The following is a 22,907-nucleotide window of genomic DNA, read 5'->3' as shown; positions in this document are numbered from 1 at the left end:
CAAAACCCCATCCACACGGCAGAGTGTCTGCTGACCTGTGTTGTACTCGCTACCGAAGTGAAGTAACGAAACACTGTTCCACGCTACTCCGCAAAAAAGTTCCGCAATACTAGCGTCGCTACAAATTTCAAAAAGTAGAGAGTTTTAGTATATCGTACGCTATCGCATTTGCGTAGGTAAGGGACAGCGTTGGTAGTTCTGTGCACGTCTATTACAGAAAAAGAGCTTCGCACAGTGCGAACTACCACCAACGCTATCCGCTACGTACGCTAAGGCGATAGCCTACGACCTACTCTCTATATACAGTAACGCGATGCCACTACCTCTACCTAATAAAAGTACCATGCATAAGCTATGCAAAAACACAGTACAAAAACACGCAGTATACAAGTACGCAGGCACATCATAACGTAGAGAGGACATCGGTGTTACGCAGAAAAATCAGGGAGTACTCCAGAGCACGATGATCGTTCGATCATGTTAGACCAAGGGCCGAGGATGGTCGCCAATGTGAATGGTGCGGCAGCGATCGATGTTCCCTCACATAGCCAACATGCAGCAAGTAGGTATATATATATATATATATATATATATATATATATATAGAGAGAGAGAGATAGATACTCATTGAACGATGCGACAGCACCAGAGGACACGTGTTTCGCCGTGTTTGCGCCCTGGTTTGCCAATCCCGAACGATGCGCAGCTACCCAGGGCCGACGAGCCGCAAACACGGCGAAACACGTGTCCTCTGGTGCTGTCGCATCGTTCAATGAGTATCTGTTTCTCTACGTGCAGCCATAGAAGCCATCTTAACTGTAAGTTTGAATTTCAAACACGTCTAGCATCATTTACCTATTTTTTAATGGCTTTTCCCCCCTCTTTATATATATATATATACTAAGTGTGAACAGATTTTTTAAGAATATATATAACACTTTTTCCAAGATGAAATGAATTACAATATAGCATATGCTGAAGGGCACTCCCTAGCAGGGCATTAGCAAAGTCCAAAGGCAATATCTTAATTAACTTTCATTAATTAACTTTTTAATTATAAAAGCTACAAAGTTGTCCCAATGAGAACATCTGTTCCTCTCGGTCACCTGATATCGTAGCCGTTTTCAGAACAAAAATCCGTTCGATAGATCGCGCGCTAAAAATTGGTGAAGGAACGCCATTTTTTTCTTTATTTTGTTCATTGCGCTTCTTAGAAGACGCGTATTTCCTTCATCCCCAACGGCTGTGCATAACCGGCATAACCGGCTGTGCACCCCCACAAGCAAATGTGCAAAGAGTATTCATAAATATGTTGGAAATTGATGTTCTGAGGCTGGAACACAGAAGAAAGAACAGCACAACACACAAGCCTCAAATGCCTAAGAATAATGAAAGAAGGAAGCCATTGAATTGGTTAGCCAGCTGTAGGACTCGGACTTCGAACTTCTCGAATCTTCTGGATTTCCGGTCCAGTGTTGGGTCATGTCCAAGATGTGGGTTCGAGTGCTACAGCTGGCGAACCTTTTTAGTGAGTTCCTTCTTTCATTATGTTGGCATATATACTCCTGAGTAATATTATTATTCTTCATTTCGTTCGATATACCTACCCGCAACTTATTTAAAGGAGTACAGAGGGCCACCCAAAAAACTTCAGATTAAGACATCTGATGTAAGTCTGTGTGTCATTATACCGAATAGCGCGAAAGGTTTTCATCTGTGCAATTTATTTCCCAGAAAAAAAAAAAAAAACTCACATAAACATCGTTCTGCGCGTTCACCCTTAACTCGCCACTCCAGCTATAACGAGGATGATGAGGTATGATGCCACGTCACCGATGACGTTATAAGGAGAACTCATTCTGGTACGCCGGTTAGTGGGGGTGAGCGCCTTGTCCCTTTGCCGCCGTAGTTTTGCCAGTTCTCAGGATAGAAGGAGCGGCCGAAGCACTATCGAGCCAGGAGAAAGGTTTTTTCAGAAGTCCGAACGGCCGAGTAGCAGACAACAGCGGAGTAGCAGACAACCTTTCTCTAGGCCAATCAACGAGCGTTCTCCTTATAGCGTCAGCACGAGGTTCTAAGCAGATCACACTGCTGCAGATGTACTGCTCTTCACCACCGTTGCGCACGGTCGCTTTTTGCGGCGTATTTTAAATCCAATTTCTGCGATAATTATGACTATGTGGTGTAAATTACTTCACATGGTGCATCTTACTGGCCTACTTAACAGTTTTATAGGAAGAAAACTGGGTATTAAAAATGACTTCTGTGCTACTTTAAGGTGAGAAAATAACCAGATCGCGTTGGCAACCTGTGTAAGGTAAGGTAATTCTATCTTGCAGGCAATGGCAGGCAATGGTTCACTTGAGGCACAAACACCCTAAAGCAAAGCCGGCGGTACATTTGGAGCGCAAAGAATACAGCGATATCTCGCTGTGTTTCCGATATATTTTTGTATCCCCATTCCAAAAGACACGACACTTTATCTATCGGCTCCGAACGGTAAAGTCGCAAAACATAGTTTATGAATAGCAATTCGGGACAAAACGTAAAGCAGGCCTCACTGGATAATGCTCCCAAAGAGGCCAGGTATTAGGACTAGAAAAACGCGTGCAGCACGTTCCGTTGATACCGCTTTGGATTCGTTCTCTAGTGGGGCATTGTCAAGATTCGTTGGCGAATATTGGGGTCTTAGAGGTTCGATTGTGGCTCCAAATTTCGAGCTGGTAAAAAAGGCTCCATACGATGCACTGAAGCGCTGGTTCAAGCCCCAACCAGGGGCCCTGTCCTCGTCAAAACTAATCGACCTCCATTACTTTACGTCACAAGCTGTAGGCCGGGGCTGCCACGAAACACTCCGCCCTTAGATCCCGCCCGTTTCAATGGAAATTTATACCTAGCTTTCCTTCGCAGTCTCTCGGCCTTAATCTCGGACCATGACCCCACGTCATTGTGACGTAACAATGACGTAAAACATTAGTTTCGAAGCTTAAAAGTAATGTAGCGAAAGAGGGTGGATTACTTTGAGCGGCGACGGGTTTCGCGATGAGTCCGCATGTGCATTTCAATTTATTGTGTTGTATAAAGTCCGTATGTGCTTGTCACAACAAAAAAATTCATATCTTTCTTCGTTTTTATTTAATAATAATAGAAAGCACCGCTGCACAACGCGCTTTGCCGCGTAACACAGTTCCTCTGCGCGGATCGCCGCCTCGTATGCGTGGGAGTGGCGCGCTTTTCGAAGCGTCGTCAGAGGCGTCGAACAATCAATGTTCTTGCAACATAGCGATGTGCACACAAAAAACTCATCGATCAAAGTTCACTGTTTGTTGAGTAAAACTATCAACGCTCATTTCCGATGCCCATTACCACCCCCACAGCTCACGAGCAAACGAAGCATATTGAAATGCGACTTATCATTTCGCATACCGAGCACACGAACACACAGAAAAATATTAAAAAAGCTCATAAATCAAGCGTCTCATTAACGCGTTTACGGCTCGCGCCACACTGCCCGTTCCACTGGGGTGCCCTAGAATACATTCGACCCATATGGAGATACCGTGCTGGTCGACGCCATCTTGTCGTGGCCTGAAAACATGGCGGCGCCTATGGTCGGCGATAAATGCCAGGTGTAAACAACGCGGTTTCTGCCTCTACCTGTCATTTTAGAACTTGCTTTGCATCTGGTGGCCTTTCGTAATTAGCTTACATCATACTGGAAGCAAATCAAGTACGGGAGGACAGCCATATGTTCCCTTACAGTTCGGATAAAATGAGGCGTTCACGCCGCCAAGCAAGACAAACGACGTCATTTTCTGGGGATGCTGATTTCTTCTTCGCACGATCACTTCGGTTGTTTACGAGAGTTGCCCATTGAAGACTTCAATAACATGATCAATAACATCAACAAAGACACAGTTTCCAGCTTTGAATGGTACAACGAAATCCAGACAAGGGTGACTGCTGGAATGCAGAAAAATGCGCAAAACCAGTCTAAACTGCAAATAAACAAACAAGGGCCTCTAACAAAATAGACAGGGCGTAAGCGGTAGAATAAAATGAACATAGCACTGCGAGAGTGTTATTTGCAGTGAGACAATCAAACCTGACTAAACCGAACTTCGCTATTTAGACAGCATGATTGGCATATATAACATCTACAAGGCTCAGGAGGACAGAAAATTAGCTCACGTGATACAGAATAAAACAATAGTTTGTTGCAGTTGACTGCTTTAGCAATAACTATACAAAAATATGGTGCTGTTTACAAACCCCAATGACATTACTTATCAAATCTATCGAATGATACACCTTCTGCAAGTATAGCAAACTGCCCTTTGAATTGGGTGAGCTTTGTGAAAAGCTGGCGCTGCGCTTATGCAGCTCCTGTGTGGGTGTCTCGGCTGCGTGACGCATACGTGTACAACAGACCTTATCAAGTGCATAAGGTGATCTTCAAGGCATGTCTGTTCAAGCATGTGCTCACTCCGTATTAGGCTAAAGACAATGCTGTCTAACGTGGACTCCATAACCTGTAAGAGTACCCTTTCCAGAAGGATGTTTGACGATATGCCCTCTTGAAAGAGAGCCCTTCGTAACAGCTTTTCCGCTTTCCTACAGATGGTGATAACATCGTCGGATGGGTACCGAAATTCACCGTAGTTGTCCTTTCGCTGCATGGGAGTACAGTGGACGGAAGACATGGGCACAGTTAGCTGGGAGATACATGTTTCACACGTCAAATATTCTTGTAGGCGGCGTTCTATATGTCCTGCAATTAAAACAATTTTCTGTCCCAAAAAAATGGTTGGCTCGGTTAGGTCCGAGAAGTAGTCGTAGTCAGGAAGGTCATCTTGGAGAATTCCTTCTCCTGCGTTGCTTCGTCCTCTTCATGTCCCGTTTATAACATCTTCTGAACGAGGTTGTGTCACACCGCTGACGTGAAGTATTGAGACATTTTCAAGTGGAAGGCAGTTCCCTTTTTCAGAGGCTGCTACTTCGGTGTTAACAACCAGCCTTTTGTAGGCTGCTTCGAATTGCCTTGCGGTTGGGTTGTTGTTTTAGCCACCGTGTGATCTTATCAAACCCAAGAAGAGTTCAAGTTGGTCTTGGCTGACCCTGTGTGTGGGAAGATGCTTGACAAGAGAGTTGGAGAGGAGGAAGTCATAGAGCTGAATGGCACTATTGCAGCACACAAGGAAGGCAAGGAGTCCGGTTTTTCGGCTCCTCTGCACGAGAAGTGGCCCAGATTTTCCACATTCACGAAAAGAGAAGGTCAAAGAAATTCAAAGAGAAGTACGATGTGAACGTTCGCAGGAACAGCACAATGGGAGAGTTCATTGGGAATTACGATAGTTGTTCCGGAGGATGTTACAGAGAGGAAAGGAAAGTGCGGTTATGAAATTTCGGAACATTCACAACTATATTAATTTCAAACGTCAGGAGCAAGTGTAGACCGCTGGACTGGAGGAAAGAGTGGTTGGGACCATTGACCGAACTGCTGTCCGTGATATTCCTGGCAGTTTCAATATTGGTGTGTGTGTGAGGTGGGGGGGGGGGTGCATCGAACATTGTCACTACACATTTGTATTAATTAATTCGCGGAGAATGCCGTGCTCAGCTCTGACTCAGCACAAGAACTCAACAATCCAGGCCCATCCCATCGACCATGTCCAACGACGCCCCTTTCAAGGGGTACGTTTTCTCCCAAGTGTACTTACCTTCAGAAAAAGCGACTGTGAATGATATCTATGTAGAGCCTGCTCAGCAGCCTCAGGCATTCGCCTCATGATCAAGCAATGACTCATGTTTGAGCAAGGGCATTCAGAGTAGAACCACGCGTAGAACCACAAGCATACTGTACCTCCTCGTGCTTCCTCACGTGCATTCACAGTGTACAGTCAATTGAGTCAATAATTATCTGCATGTTTTCTCAGATTAGTGTGTGTGTGTGTGTATGGCATTTCATGAAGGCGTCAAGCGACAGCCGCACTGGGCAGAGGAAGTTTTGGAAACTCACAAGAAAACTGAGTGCCATTTAGCAGGCCCGCTTGTCCTACAAAGGCGAATGCTTGCCATTGAGCAGCTTAAGTATGGGGTGAACACATTGCCAGGCGGAAGCTTAAACCATGGCAACAGTGAATAGACTGCGTACATAAGTATGTGGAATCTTCTTTTCTTTAGTTGACTTCAGTTACGAAATTATTTAGGAGCGTATTCAGACATAAATGTGTTTTCTATAACAACCACACTCTCCATGCCCCGGGCACTCCACCTGCACAATTTCAGAATATGCACACGTAGACGGAATGTTCACAGAGAAGAACCTTGCTTACGTTACATTGCATGACAACTGCCTGGACATGACCAAACATAATTTACCCAGGGTGGTCTTTAGAAGTTCACTCGGTGTGCGAACGAACTTCACTTGAGTGATCGCCAGCTGCAAGACTGCACTTGTTACACTAACGACGATGCCGGAACAACTGCTTTGTCTCACGACCGCCAAATCTCCAATCACTAATTGGAAGCTTCCACTTGAATAAAAGCGAAACGGAACCATCAACTGCACGTCCCCGCGAATAGCGTGGCACCGAGCAGTTGATCGCCTCAAGGCGGGAGCCAACACGTCGCACACGCTATACGAATCCCAGCACTTGACAGTGTGTGGTAGCGTAGGAAGTGGCTCTCGGAGACGTCAGACAAGGTCACAGGATTCCAACAAGCCCTCTCACGTCGCAAACCGCGTTGCGGTTCCAACTGTTCGAAATCCACAGCGGTCAAAGTGGGCAGCCATGTTTGCTGTTGATTGACTTACGACAGCTCGAGGGTTCTCTTAGGATTTCGCCGTAACTTATGACGGTCCTACGACGCCCGCGCTGCGTGAATCCTCACTTTATCGTAACTTTGTCTTACGACGGACTTGCGACAATTTTTGTCGTGCGAACTGTTTGTGAATCCAATCCGTGTTTATGAATCCTGACTTATCATGCTCTCGGGATTGTTATCGTGATATTGAGTGATTTGGGGGTGTCTGAGGCGGCGTTGGTTTCCTCTTACGTGTCTCTGAAGTAGCGACAAGCGATAACAGTACGAGCGCATGGTATGTTTTCTCATTGATATCTCGGTCCCACACAGCAGGGGGTAGAATTGTATCGCCGATCGGCATAGTGAGCCACAGAAAAAGCACAGCGGGGAAGGCCGATCGGAATTCGGGGGGGGGGGAAGGTACGGTCAGTCCGGCTCGGTGCACTCGGGGGAGGGAGAAGAGTGGAGTGTGAAAGAGGGATAGGAGAGATGATAGCCGCACAGGAGAGGGAGGGGTGTGCTAACCCTCTTGCTCTGGGATTTGAAAACCACCCCAGAAAACATGCGAGCATCCCTAAAAAATCTTCACTGGAATGCTCCCCGTACAACGGTAACCGCCAGGATTAGTGGCGAAGTTACCACACGCGATCTGCGATCGGCCTTGCCGGTCGGCACAGTGAGGACACACCTTTACGCAATGAGATGTTTCAACGAATTTTACTGGAAGTGTGCGCAAGACTACGATGACCGTCATGTCTCACAAACGGAGTTGTGCTTGACTTTTAAGGGTTCTGGGTTTTTATAAGGGTTCTGGACAATTGGTCTTCCGCTTGATGGAGCAATCGTGCACAATTGCGATTGCGCGCAACTGTCTGAAATGCTGCTCAAACGCTACTTCTTTTCTTTTGTGTGCAGCAGCAGAATGCCAAGCTTGTACAAAATAAAGCGGGATAATAACAGCTGTATAACAAATGACACAAATTAGCAATGCACGCTAGCAACGAAACAGAAAAAAAAAAAAAACGATCAGAAACGCCTGCAGCCAAGTAGCGCACACCATCTATAACCAAATATTTCTGCATAAATCAGTTGTTTCAAGAGCGAATCATAGCGAGCATTAAAAGCGACGATGCCGGTTCTGTGTGTGTTCGGACATAGCAAATAGATGTTCGTGGCTACGGTGTTACCATTACACTCAGAATATCACTTTCTTTCAGTGTAATTTTCGTTTTCCTTTTCACAGATTATTCAGGACTTGGTGTTGTAGGGGCAGCTAGATCTCTTTCGTATTTCGAATTCACGCAAGCGGTATTTGGAGCACGAGTGGCAGAAGGCTGCCCGTGTGTGTGACGTGTAGCATGCGTTGCCGCTGAGCACAAACTGTATACTATGGAGCTATCATGTTGCGGCTTTGCCGTTTTTACTCGCATAACTTATAAGACGAATACATCCAACCTGAAGTACTCGGAATTTCGTTGTCGTTCTAGGTTTTAATTTACGGATAAAAAACGTGCGACTTCCGACTTCTACCTCAGGGTGTATAGATCGGAGCAATCCAAAGTTTTTTAAAATCAGTTTGTAAAGCAAAAAGTGCGACAAAGTCAGTAAAAGAGAAAGCCAGCAACGCGTTTTGTCCTGCCTTGTACTTTTCAGCATTCTCCTGAAGTCATCACTGGACGCAATAGCTGCTGTGGCATTCAATGCTGATATGGACAGCATCAGAGACCCCAATAATCCCTTCATGATGAACTACTTCAACATGTTCGGAGGAGCTGGAGCCTGGAAGACATTGTTGTACTGTATGTTATTTTTTCATTTATTTACAATACTGTTGATCAAGCTTTGGATCGTTACAGGAGTGAGCTATACACATGTGTTTCCAATTTACCTAAAAGCGTAGGTATGCTCTGCTCGGCAACAATTGGTTCAGGAAGGATGTTCCAGTCGTGTACGGTCATAGGGTAATATGAGTATTTAAACACATCGGTACGGGCCCTTAATTCCTGAAGGGTCATACTATGTTTGTCTGTTAAAGGCTAACTGTCTGCAGCTAGATAGGGAGAGTAAGGGTTGCGTTTACGTTACAAGAACAATTGCTTAAGTCGCTGTACCTTGAAATACAGGGTGTTCAAAATTAAGCTTTCACGAGCGCTACGCAAACACAGCGATGACAGGAAACCGGATGATAAGTTTACGCTACTTGTGTAAGAAACAGGTGCTGCTAATTATGTAGCACCTGTTTCTTACTCAAGGAGCAGAAAAAATAGCACCAGTTTTGCTTTTGTTCGCCTATTTATAAAGTGCTAGTGAAGGCTTAATTTTGAACACCCTGTATAATTAAATTGGGGGCAGCCCCGCCCGCCTGATGTCGAGGTTGTTGATCTGGAATCCTTATAAATAAATCTTGCTGCTTTGCGTTGCACACTTTCCAGTTTCTTCTTATGAATGGCAATATGTGGGTCCCAAACCGTGCAGGCATACTGAACCAACGGGAGAACTAAGTATTTATACGCCGCTAGTCTAACCTGCGGTGTGCTTATCCATAATATACGTCTGCATGAGCTGGAACAGCCTTCGCTGCGCTCTCTGGGCAACAAAGTCAAGATGAGTACTCCATGAAATGTTCGACTGGAAATAGACCCCTAGACATTTAAAGGAATTCACCAGTTTTAACAAGACATCATCGACATAGTAGTCACACGATAGCCGGCGTTATTTTCTTGTCACACACATATATAGTGTTTTGTTAACATTTATAGTTAATTCAGCAACTTTGCACCACCCTGCTACACAGTCTAAAGCTCCGGACAACGCAATCTGATGATCAGGGCAAGCAATTTTCTATAGAGCAGTCTGCATAAAGACGCAAATTCACTCCATAACTACTAACATCGGGAATATCACTGATGAACAAGTTAAACAAAACCAGATCGAGCACATATCCTTGCGGCACTCCGGAAGTTATATCCAGTAGATCTGAATTTGACGTTCCCACTTGTACAAACTTCTTCCGGTAGCCAAGACAAGACTGGACCCAGGTTAAAAGAGTTCCGGTTTTCAATATGCTTTTTAATTTGGTCAGTAATTTTGTATGAAGAATCGAATCGAAGGCGCGTTTGAAGTCGACGAATATGACGTCAACCTGTTCTCCGTTATCTACAGTTTCAGCCAAGTCATGATGAAATGCTGTTAATTGTGTAACTGTCGAAAAACCCTCTCTAAAGCCATGTTGCCTGAAGCCTAGTATGTCGTGTTCCTCTGAGTGTGACATAATATATTTGCAGAGCACGTGCTCCATTAATTTACAAGAATTGCATGTCAGTGATATTGGTCGATAATTGGTAGGAAGTAACGGGTCACCCGACTTAAATATCGGTATAACCTTGCTTAATTTCCAGTCATCTGGAATCTGGCCGCTCACGAGTGATTTGGAAAAAATTAACTGCAAATATCTAGCGCACCACGGAGCATATCTGAACAGAAACTCATCAGGAATATTGCCAGGACCGCTACACTTTTTAGTACTTACGCTTAGAAGAAGGTTAAGAACGCCGTCAACGGTAAACTCCGGATTTGAGATGGGGGCAGCTGACGATTTGCAACAAATTCTTAAATCATGATTCTCAGTGAAGACACTCTGAAAATATTCATTGAACAGATACCCTATCCTCTGTGGGTCTTCAATCACCTCCTCATCACAACGAAGTCTGATGTCATCTTTGCGTGTTAGTGACAATTGTCGCCAAAATTTAGAAGACTCATTTTTCATAAAGTTGCTAAGCGTAGTGGTGAAGAAAAATTGCTTAGCCTTTTTGGGCTCAATTGGGCTCAACGCTGCTTGATATCTCGATTTTGCTTAATAGCTTTGAGATCCTCATTGTGCTTTGTGTGGCCCTGCCGTATCTTGACGAACATTTCCTCAACAGACGGCTCGGGATTACTTTCAACGTCCCTAGCTAAGAGCAGTAAGATCCTGAGCGAATGCGTGCAGTCACAACACACTTGCATCATGTAGTGGGGGTGCGGCAGAATAATCAAGCAATAGCAACAGCTTTTAACAGTAGAATGGTCATTTCTTACCTTCAAACAGGCGTAGATCAAGGCGTTAGACATGTTACTGTTACGGCCGCACCCTCCACTAAGAAAGATGTCCACAACACATCGTTTTATAACTTCAGGGCAGTGAAGGGACGGCTGGTGGTGAAGATCATGCGGTGCCGTTCCTATAGAAGCGCCGAGCGACGCATCTTGAAGAACTGGTCCAAACGACTTGAAGTACACATTTTCAGGCTGCGTACAGTTACCTGTGACACGTGGAGCTGGTGATAGCGAAAGGGCGATCACAGGTTGAACGAACGTGGATGCAACACCGAAGATCTGCAAACAGGCGTAGATCAAGGGGTTAGACATATCACTGTTACGGCCGCACCCGCCACTGATATAACGTTATAATGGCATCACGTTTGACACTCGTGAATATCTTCATAAGTTGTGTGGGAAACAATGAAGGTAAAACCACTATGCGAACTAGACGCCAACTTAAATCCGACTATGCATTCGAAAATGGCATTGCACCGAGGGGGGTATATTTATTAGACAACAGGAAAGAGGACGGGGGAAAGGTCAGCTAAACGGGACGTCGGCTTGCTACTCCGGAACAAAAAGAAAATTGCATCTGCTTGAGACACTTCCTTACGTAGTGACAGCGTCACACCCTACTTTCCCCAAAAGTAAGACGGTATCGGATGTCCTACCGACTTGATGAAGTAAAGCAACATCGGTACGAAATAAAAGTAGCGCCATAACATTCCGGAAGAGCAACTGCTTACAATGTAAAAGTGCCAAACATCACTTCCGGTCAAGAGCATTGTGGGTTCAGCAGGTAGTCATAGCTAATGTGCGGCTAGGTTCCGCCAGTTTGTTTACCAAGTAGAACCTGTGCGGACAGTCCCACTAAGTGTGTACCTTAATAATTTTGCGGTAACGCTTGTGAGTAGCCGCAAGTTATGGCAGCGGGGGGGGGGGGGGATAGAAGAAGACTAGTTTCAATCAGAAGTTATTGCACTGGGCTGCGCGGCTCCGCGTTTTTCAGTTTGTAAAGTACATCTGATTTCGTTTACTTCAGTTTCCGTAAGAAGGCTCGTAAAAAGCGCGACGGCTGTTGCATTGTCTTAGCCTGCTACGAGACTATGAAAGTGCATATGATACTGTCAGTTTTTTTTCTTACAAAACAGCGCACTATTAACTGTTCTTGAACTCCCTTTCAGTCAAAATGCCACGTCTCTTCAAGCTCTTAAGGCTGTCAATACTTACCAAAGAATACTTGGAGAAGTTCTCTTTCTTTGTGAGACGGATCATTGAAGAACGCTTGCAAAACGAAACTGTAAGTACATCTTCACACGTAAACGCACAGTTGTGGAAGGAAAAAGACACGGATAACAGATTTTAGGGGAGTTATGGGCACTAGTTTATTTAATAGAGATATGTTAAAAGTTAAATGGAAAAGGGTCGGCGTTTCGACAGTGGCACTGTTTTAGTAGGGACAAACAGGGGTTACACATTGCTTAAATAGGTTTGGTACGTGATGTCATAATCTATACAAGCGCCCCACGAGGCGATCGTCGTTGAGTCAGATACGGGAATATTCCCGTATCTGGCTCCCTGACGACCGCGGCTCGCTTGGTGTTACATTGGAGGAGATAGATAGCGTTGGACAAGTTACAGTCTAGGTTTGCTCTAATTGTCACAATGAAGTAAGTACTAGTACTTTCGGCGATGGTGGTACTTTCCATTGAGTTGCGTATTGGACATCGCAGGCCTTCACATGGGTGACAACCCGTTGGTGGACCATTTGGTTTGTTCACTTTAGAATGAACCGAGCTATCATGCAGACTGCGTGCGCTCCTGTAGGTGACACGAGGTGCCTGTGGAAAGATTTCCTTTAGGGAAAGGCAATCTTCCCGCACCTTTCAGGCGCTGTAAAAACAGCAGGCTAACCACTGAGCCACGCGAGCTGGTAGTTCTCTAGAATTTCCCGATAAGCCGGACAGGGACCCGTACACGATGACATCACCCCTCGGACATCGCTCCTCAGACCAAGTTCCTCAAGCAGACGATCGCCACGTGGCGCACACTGCCATCCGTGACGTCACTTCGTCATTTCGAACAACCTACTTAAAGGGGCCGTAAACAGGTGTACAAGGTGCTCATTTCTCTACGTTATATTATTGCAACTATGGCCTAAGTTGACTTTGCGCCATTAAAATTGTAATCATCATCATCATATTATTATTGCAACTGATGCAGTGAAAGCTCCTTGGGATTAATAGCGCTCAAATCCAAGAGGCGCTTGCATACGGATGAAATATTCACTGCACTCTTTCACTTTTTAGCTCTGCCCTCCGCTCTATCTTTACGTCATTTCGACGTGGCGCTTTCCTCGCCAGTTACGGTCAAGGTTTCCACGTACGATTTCATTTCACTTGCGGAAATTGTCTAGAAGAATGTGTGTCTTATACTGTTTAAAATCTAAAGATTTACAATTGTAAACTGGAAAAGACATGCGTTCAATTTTGATATCACACGCGCACTACGTTTTCCGCGCAGTAGCACACGGCGCACGCGAATGGGTGTTCCGGAATCTCAGCAAATCCCAGGTGCGCGATGGGTCGTCTTCGTCATCTTCGAATGGTTCCGACGACTGGCCGGACGTACTTTGGTTTGAGCCACACGTCATCGCGTCGTCAGCTCGCTTGGCTCAGTGGTTAACGCGCTGGCCAAGTCACGTCGTGAATGGGAGGTACCCGGGTTCGAATCGCGTCATATGAGAGCAGCCCAACTGTTGACGATCGCGCTCAGGCGCTCAGTATTGGTTAGTCCAGCCGGAGGTGTTGTAGATGTCATGACGGTGAATTTCGGAACCACGAAGCGCAAAATGTAGTTCCGCAGAAACAGATGGAGCACTCCGCCTCACAGCTGATCATGAAGCATGTTTATCGGCTGGAAATTGGAAACGTCACGTCCTTCCAGGGCGTGCAGCTCGGCCCCCGATTGGGCAGCAAAAGGCTACGTAGCCATATGACGTATGCGTGGTTGAGAGAAGCGCGCGGGTTACTGATCTTTGAAAGCATTTATGTGGGTCACTGAGCTGGCACGAGCCGAACGAAATGTATATTTGGGTATTATGCCATTATTTGTGAAATGTTTGACGGCCTGTTTGCGGCCTCTTGAAGCCATGCCCTACATTTCTAACACTTTTGTCCCGATGACAGTGCCACTGTCGAAACGTCGAATCATTCTTTTTAAACGTCTCCTAGTATATTATTATCTTTGTGCTGAATTACCCACCAAATTAATTAGTCTGTGTTAACTTCGCTGTAATTTGTTGCCGACGTCTTCTTATTTTACTCTTATTGAACTTCGTCTGATATATCAACCTCGAAAACCAACAAACCCCTCGAAAAAACGTGAGGTACACAACGAAGGCATAAGAAGCGAGAAAACAGGGTAGTTATTTGCAGCAGGGAAGGATAACAGACGTATTTTCGTTACCGTTTCCATTTTCGTTACTGCTATATTTTCGTTTCCGTCATCCGTTGCTGATACCAGCTTTTAATTTCGTTTCCGTTACGTTTCCGTTACTGTTTCCGGTAATGGAACGACTGTTACAGAGCTGGCGGGAGAACAGCCAGTCCGGCTCTCTCAGCACCCTGTTTTGCCCAGGTGCTGCTTCGGTGTCACACGTACACACTACAAAAATACTTTTACGTTATTGGGATGCGCACATCATGCAAGATTTTTAAACAAGTGTAGGAACATGTCTTCACTCAGTCTTCTGTCTTCAGTCACTCTGAGTCCAGCAACCCAAGATGGGCGTAACTTTTATCCAATGTCACATTCATAGGCGGACGCTCTCACTAGTAAACAATACTGCCATAGCCACGGTGAAATGAGGAAAGTAAAAAATAAAATAAAAATTATCTGCTGTCATCCCTGTGCTATGGCGGAGTAGAGTGCGTGGAGTCTATGTTGTGTAAGTCTCATGTCTTGACGTCATGTAGGTAGGTCACGTCACGAGTACGTAAGCGGGTGATGTATTCTCGGTATCTAATATTGCGCTTTGTTTCCATGCTGTGGCGTAGTATTTAGAGCATTACAGGGAATGGAGTCGTCAAACTACAAAAATAAAATGAAAAATCACTGAAATGTCATCCCACAGCAGTAATAGCCATTACCGGAATTCAATACCGGACGATAGTTTTCGTTTCCGTTTCTGTTTCCGGTAATAGAGGACAGCGGTATGCGTTTCCGTTATCGTTACCATCTCCAATTCCGGTTATATACCGTTTCTCTTTCCGTTACCATTACCGATACCCTTCCCTGATTTGCAGGGAAGGGTAACGGACGTATTTTTGTTACCGTTTCCATTTTCGTTACTGCTATATTTTCGTTTTCGTTATCCGTTTCTGGTACCAGCCTCTGAGTTTCGTTTCCGTTACGTTTCCGTTATTACAAACACGCTGTTAAAAAGCTGCGGGAGGGCAGCCCGTTCCCCCGTCCGGCTCTGTCAGCACCCTGTTATGCCCAAGTGCTACTTCGGTGTCACTCGTACACACTGCACAAGTAATTTTACGTTGTTGGGATGCACACATGTTGCAAGATATATAAAAAATGTAGGAACATGTCTTCAGTCACTTTGCGTCCAGAAACTCAAGGTCGGCGTAACCTTCATCCAATATTGCATTCATAAGTGAACGCTCTGAGTAGTAAATAATACTGCCATAGTCACACTGAAATGACAAAAAAAAAGTAAGAAACACGTAACTAAAAATCATAGGCTGTCATGCTCGTGCTATGGTGGAGTATAGTCATGTGTTGACGTCATGGAGTTATGAGGACTGGGACAAGGTAAGCGAGGAATGCACCCTCCAGATCCGATATTGCGCTTTCTTTCCATGCTCATGTGTAGTATTTAGAGCATTATACGGAATAGAGTCATCAAAATACAAAACTAAATGAGAAGTCATTCAAATGTTTCCCAAATTCCCACAACAGAAATAGCCATTACCCGAATTCAATACCAGACGATAATTTCCGTTTCCGTTTCTGTTTCCGGTAATGGGGACCGCGGTATGCGTTTCCGTTATCGTTACCATCTCCAATTTCGGTAATATACCGTTTCTGTTTCCGTTACCATTACCTTTCCCTGGTTATTTGTTTACATGTGAAAAGTTAAGGGACACGTAAACATTGCGGCGGAGGCTCCGCCTTCGTCAGGACCAGACATGTACGTATCTTGAGTATTGTATTTGAAATACAGTAATTTAAATATTTTTCAGTATTTTGTATCTCGCTATTTACTATTCAAGAAATGTATCTTGTAATCTAATTTAAATACTTTTTTAAGTATTTTCTACTCAGTATTTCAAATACTTTCATCATTCTGGCTCATAGTCTCGTGAGGATTTTTTCCCGACGTGCCCTGACGTTCCCCTTTTCCTCATCCAACTGATGACACCTCACAATTTTTGTTCTCTCTGCGTGTAGAGCTAGCAGAACGCATGTTAATCCTCCTGGATGTTCTATACTCATGCGTGGAATGGGATCCCCTACAACCCTCCTACGACCCAGAAACAAAGCGGGACTTGTACCTCTGGCCGGTTTCCATGCAAGAAGTGGCTCTCAGGTCGATGGTCTAACCGCTTCTGGAATTCGGCGAATTCCGGGCCTGCTTTTGGGATATGCCATTGACCTGAGTGCTGACCTACTTCAGCTTTGAAAGATACCATATAGGGAGACAATTTCTATGGGTTATTTTCAGTCACTGTTGGCTGCGCGCATGATCACATCTCTGGATGGAGCCCCACACGAAGGCTGCGCCTTTACTTCCTTGGCCTTATCTGAGGCCCTATTTCGAATGCGTGCCGAAACAGAGAATAATGGCTATAAAGGCTATATGTGGTGTCTGTTCTTTATGCCGAGTACGAAAGTAACTTGTGAGTACCTTAATTACTTTTTCAAGTATTTAGTATTTTACTCTAAGTACTTTTATTCGTAAGTAATTTGTACTGTATTTCAAATACATTTTCGCTGATGTACTCTGTACCTTGTTTCAAATACTTTTTTTGCGGTATTTTGTACATGTCTGGCTTAGGACTGAAGAATAACAAATGTCTCTTGCAGTTTTATACAACGGTACAACCGCTGCAGCATTGTATAAGGCTTGTAGCACTGCATAAAACTCCAAGCGATATTTGTTATATATTATTCGGTCCTCTCGAAGGCGGAGCCTCTGCCACAACGTCAGTCGCCCGAACCCAGTGGCGTATCTAGAGCTACCTGCGCCCATGGCAACATGGTTAACATGATGTCCTTGAGGATGCGTTTTCGTGTGGTCCGCACTAGGTTTCACACTACAACCTCTCTAATGGTGGGTGCTTTAGATCATTTATGAATGTGCCAGGTTGAGTGCCCGACCTGGCACATTCACACACGACCACATAATGGCGCCCCTGTTCACCTGGCGCCCATGGCACCTGTCCACACCTGCCACACCCTAGATACGCCACTGCCCGAACCCATTTCTTTGAGGACTAACAGGACGAACCTAGTTCTGTTGAAGGGTGCGCTGACTGCGAAGCATCTACCCCTAAATGTAATTGTAAATCTATTTCTAGTATTTCCCATTTAGTTTTCTTTTTAAATGTAATAACCCTATCAATTGTTTAGAATCCTCATACGGCTTCCCCAGTATCTTCGTTACTTGTAGTGTATATCTTTTTCACGTTCATCTGTAGCCTGTACTAAGTTCTCCGTACATATATATACAGGGTGCGTCACGTAAGATTGACCAGAATTGTTATAAGAAGCTACGAAAGCAGCAGAGATGTTGTTTTTGTAGTTGAATTCTACGGCTAAGGCGGGCATCCTCTGGAAGATACAGGGATGAGCATAATTAGCTGACGCTTTCCGGTGTCATATTTTTTGCAATAGGAGTTGGCAACACTGACAATCCTCGACTCAACACATATACCTCCCCCCCCCCCCCTCGACTCAACGTGACATACGCCATTCTGGACGCCATTTGTAAGTTGCGGCGCATTGGGATGTGCGGGATCGTGATACAGCAATAGAGCTGTTTCTTTTTTTTTCTTTTTTTCAAAACACATTCAGTTATAGCCACGCAACGCGACTTCCGAAGACAGTTTCATCATCCTGATGCTCCGTCACGCATCTCGATGCTGTTGCGGGTGTCCAAGTTTCGTGATGAATGTTCCGTTTGAGACGCACACCGAAAAGGAAGGCGTCGTTCTGTATGCAGTATGCAATGCGGAAAATGAGGAACGCGTGTTGGCAGCAGTAACCCTGAGTCCCACTAGATCAATAGTGAGGCATGCTGTTGGGTTAAACATGTCACCACGAAGGTTGTCCCGCATGTTGAAAACCTTACGGTTTCATTCTTACAAAAACGAAGTTTTGCAATCACTATACGATACACGGCAGCAAAAACAGGTCGATAGTTGTCAGGCAATATTGGACCTAATCGCTTACGAGAATATTTTGAACAATTTGTTCTGCTCAGATGAGGCTCATTTTGATCTGCACGTGGCGGTGGACAGGCACAAATGCCGGTACTTGGGGACTGAAAACAACCACGAACTTCACCAGATGCCATTATATAGCCCAAAAGTTACTGCTTGCTGTGCCGTCTCATCTTCCTGCATTGTTGGGCCGCACTTCTTTGAAGATAAGAATAGGAGAGCTGTTACAGTGAACGCAGAGCGCTACACTGCCATGATCAATTAGCTCTTTGTCCCCAAAATTGCTAACCAGGACACATGGTTTCAACAAAACGGAGCGAGGCCACATACAGCACGTTTGAGTATGGAAGCCCTTCATCAGCTGTTTCCAGGGCGCCTTACCTCTCAATCTGGTGATCTGAATTGGCCTCCGTCATCTCCAGACCTTAGCCCTCCTGACTTTTTCCTTTGTTTGGGGACAACTGAAGGAAACCGTTTACCGCTCTAAACAAACGACCACAGAGGACCTCAAGCAGTCCTTCGGGGGAGCAATTGGATGTATTGGACAGGGCGTCTTGATTCGTCTGATGTTAAGCTTCAGACAAAGACTTCAACGCTGTGGAGCATCACGCTGTGACCGCTTGAAAGGCGCCATTTTTGGTTAGCGACGACCTATCAGCCAATATCACTTTGTGTTTGCGTGTGTTTGAGTTTGAATTAATCTCCATGAAGTGTACAATATATTCCATATAAACAAACTTCTATAGTGCAAAGTGTTCCCTTTCTTTCTGCTATTTCAAAGTCGTCAGCTAATTACGTTCACAGACGACTAATTACATGAAATTATTTAATTATATTTTTAATTTTGGGAGTTCGGGCAAAAGCGAGATAGCAGATTGAGAGGCTATCCTCGTTGAACCCCATTCCGTGTTTTAAAAAATCCTGCAACACGCACATGCGTTAAGACACCCATCCCCGAATTTTGGAATGCAAATGAGCCGAAACCGAACAAGCGCGCAGGAGGAGCGCATCACCCACGCGGACAGAAGCGTATCCGGGCCGGAAAGCGGGTTATCTGGCCAGCTGTGCGGCACCTACTCCAATTATCTCCACCGCTCCAAATGACGTGGCCCTGTGACGTGAAATGAGCGCTGTATACTCCGCGTTCGCGGTCGGCCTGGTTTCGGCTGATTTGCATATCAAAATTCAGGGATGGGTATTTTAACGCACGTGCGGATTTCAGGATTTGTTAAACGTGAAATGGCTTGCAACTAGGATAGTGAGTGACTATCCTAGTTAATTAATTAATTTTATCTAATTAGTCATCTTGTAGTTGCACACTTTCGAGAGGATGTCCGCCTGGCCGTAGACCTCAACCGCAAAAACAACATCTATGCTGCTCTCATAGCTTTTTCATAACCGTACGTGACGCATCCTATGTACAGGGTGCTTCACCTAAAGTGATAAAAAATTCTAACCGGCGACGTACTCGTTGGAGGGTTGTGGGACATTCGGCAACTACCTTCTGGAAACTTTTGCCACCGTTGAGGAAGGCTTTGGACAAATTTTAATTGCGGAAAATTTATTTCTGTCAATTGAACTTTGAAAATTGCCAAGCGAACCTGACCTTTTCCTCTCCCCCCGTTATCCGTGCGCTCTTCTTTGCGACAATCAAGCAGTCCGAGCAAAAGTGAAATTTTTAGTTGTTTTTTCGACTATTTCTGTTGCGATATTGTGCATAGTTTTTGTTCGATTTGTGGTTACCCGTAGAGGACTTCATGTTTCTGCTAAAAAAAAAAAAGTGAGGTTCGCTTTGCAATTTTCGAAGTTCACTTGAAAAACAAATTTCCCTCAACTAAATATCGTCCAAAGCCTTCCTAAATGGCGGCAAAAGTTTTCAGAAGGTAATTGCCCAAAGTCCTACAATCCTCCAGCGAGTACGTCGCCAGTTAGAATTTGTTATCACTTTAGGTGAAGCATCCTTTATACGCGTATATCGGTTTAGACAAAGGCTCACAACTAAGCATTCTTGCCAGCATTCTAGCCCAGCACTCATTTCCAAAAAACGTCTATTATAGGCTTAAGTAAGCACCAGGAACTACTCTAATCAAACAAAAATTCCAGAAAACTCTTACGTCATGCTGAACCTCTATACTGAGAGAAATTGAATATGCATCCTGCATTGTCAATAAAGCACTCGTGTTGTCATCGTATATGTGTTAGCTGAGCGCAGAAATTTTAAACTTCATGAGTGCTCAGTAGTTCGGCAAATAAGGAACAGCTATCCCTGTGCGAACGAAAATTCGCACAATAACATCTCAAAGTGGGAACATTCCTTTTGGCTCAAATGTCGTCTTTTCTTTCTCTGCCAGACTGGTAGTAGGAATATTCCATAAGACCTACAGGACATTGGGCACGTAGCAGTAGAGGGTCAAAACACACGCACCCGCACACAAAATCTGTTTAAGTTACTGAGTGTCAGGTAAAAAGTGACTGAGTAGAGCACTTGAGTGGATAACTTAAGTCACGTGCAGGTGTGCAAAGCAAACAATGCACTAAAACATTTTTTCGAGTTCCGTGCGCCCCATATTCTGAGCATGCATTTCATTTTCTGTATTGAATACAATTGATTTCGCAGAAATTCAATGACCAGCTTCAAATATTCCTCGATGCACTGGAGAAGGAAGCAGCAACTGGGAAAAAGGGAGAACCACCGGAGAATTTATCCAGCGGTAAAGGTAAGTCCCACTGTGACATTAGGTAGTTTTGGTGAACCATTTTCACTGAAAGGGTTCGTGAGCGGTATTGCCACAGCGCAATCTATTCTATTATAAGTCACTACCTCTTCTCAAAACCGTTCGGGAGCTGTTCGAGCGAAAATGATTTACGTGTAGAGGAGGAGATGCTCCTGTATACGTGAGTTCTGATCGGCGAACATCCACCGTAACATCATAATGACTCAAGAAATCCTCATCGAGGATAGTGCGGGAAACCTCGACAACGATGAAAAAACAGTAGAACTGCCTTCTCATTTTAGTGCTAAGTGCCAGAGTATGGCCGTTTGTATGTTCATGCTCCTTTGGAGCGGTCTGTCGCATAGATGAGACAAGGGAAGAGGTGCAGGCTACGTGGTGTAGATCCATGAAGAAAACCGAGAGACATGGACACAAAAAACGACACGAGCTAGTTGTCAGTGACATTGGCGAGGTTTGGTGAACACTGTCACTCAAACGGTTCGTGAACGCTGAGAACTTGCGTTTTCTGTGTGCGTGTCTCTCAGTCTTCTTGATGAATGTGTCACAGAGATCCCGTGCCGGCAATGTTTTGCGTGACGGTCGAAGGGGGACGGCAGCGGTCAGCGTCACATTCAAGTACGATATTTACTTCAGCCCTAGTGTCTACCAAACATTTTGCACCAGTTACCTTGTCGAAGACGTAAAAGAAGCGGTTTCCATCGTCGCCGGTCAGTCGTGCCGCCTTCAGGTGCTGGAATGGAGGTTTCCCGGTCAGGAGCACGGGGTCTTGGCATCGCCTTGACTTAGATTCAAAGGTGTAGTTATACCTGCAAAATGGGCAGTCCCGAAGCGGAGCAGATGAACGTTCTTGCCGTTGGCATGCGCGATTGGGGGACCACACTCTTTGAAATTGCCTTCACCGCATAGCACCCCCCTAGCCAACCATAATCTCGAATGATATCTACGCCTTTTTGTGACACTTATAATTGTCACAAAAAGGCGTGCGCCTCCTGTTTTCAACAAATCATGGCTGATAACGATATCATTCGAGATGATGGTTGGCTAGGAGCGTGCTACGCGGCGCAGTTCATTTCTGAGAGTGCGCATGACGCAGATCGAGTCCAGTGGCAAGATTAACGTTCATATGGTTGTGGGAATGTGGGACAATGAGTTCTGGAGATTTTTGCCAAAAAACTGCTGATGTCTTGAGGGCGCAGCCAAACCAGTGGCTGGACCAGCGCTCTGACCTCTGCCAGACTGCAGTGTGATCTCGACCGCAGCTCGAAGATTCTGACAGGCAGCTCCGCCAATGCCACAAAGTTGGGATCGCCAGGTGCTGTCAATACGAAGTGAAGTCGGGGTGGAAGGCGTTGAAGGAAAAGCTCCTTAAGACTGCCGTGGTCATTGGTTTTGTCTCCAATTCGCGTATGCACGCGTCTCGATAGCTGTGTCCGCTTCTCGTGTCCAAGATCCTCAGTGGTCAGTACCTGTTGTAGTTCGCGTTACTAGGACACAGCGGTGCTCCGAATGTGTTCCTCTTTCACACTGGTATTTGGCCGGTCCGCTGGGGTGCTCACAACGAGGTACCGAATCTAACAATGTCCGTTGGTACAGCACGGATGGTGTGCCCAAATTGAGCTGCTAGTGAAGTAATTCGGCGAGCAGCGAATTGCGCTCCTATCTGGCCAAACCACATATGTGGAACAGACAACACTTCCTTGAGTCTGAGGAGGATAATAAATATAGGGACGGAGAGGCGTATATAGAGTGCGTGTCTCAGATTAAACTTTGTTCATGCCTCCGGCCCTAACGCTGTTACCCTTCTCGGACTCAAGGAGACGCTGTC

The 22,907-nt window shown here is 45.2% G+C and overlaps 1 protein-coding gene across 2 annotated transcripts in view; it reads left to right on the top strand.

Moving 5' to 3' along the window:
• Positions 1-22,907, top strand: part of LOC135385197 (cytochrome P450 3A6-like) — a 104,971-nt gene that overhangs the window by 41,000 nt on the left and 41,064 nt on the right. For both annotated transcript variants that reach the window (XM_064614390.1, XM_064614389.1), the window contains exons 8-10: positions 8,461-8,606; positions 12,075-12,190; positions 20,965-21,064. In XM_064614390.1, coding sequence (XP_064470460.1) covers positions 8,461-8,606; positions 12,075-12,190; positions 20,965-21,064 — 362 coding nt within the window. The remainder of the gene's footprint in view (positions 1-8,460; positions 8,607-12,074; positions 12,191-20,964; positions 21,065-22,907) is intronic.

The sequence above is a fragment of the Ornithodoros turicata genome, chromosome 2, assembly GCF_037126465.1.
Source record: "Ornithodoros turicata isolate Travis chromosome 2, ASM3712646v1, whole genome shotgun sequence".
In the NCBI taxonomy this organism is placed as follows: domain Eukaryota; kingdom Metazoa; phylum Arthropoda; class Arachnida; order Ixodida; family Argasidae; genus Ornithodoros; species Ornithodoros turicata.
The sequence above is the reverse complement of the archived record's forward strand: the minus strand, read 5'-3'. Positions and strand labels throughout refer to the sequence as shown.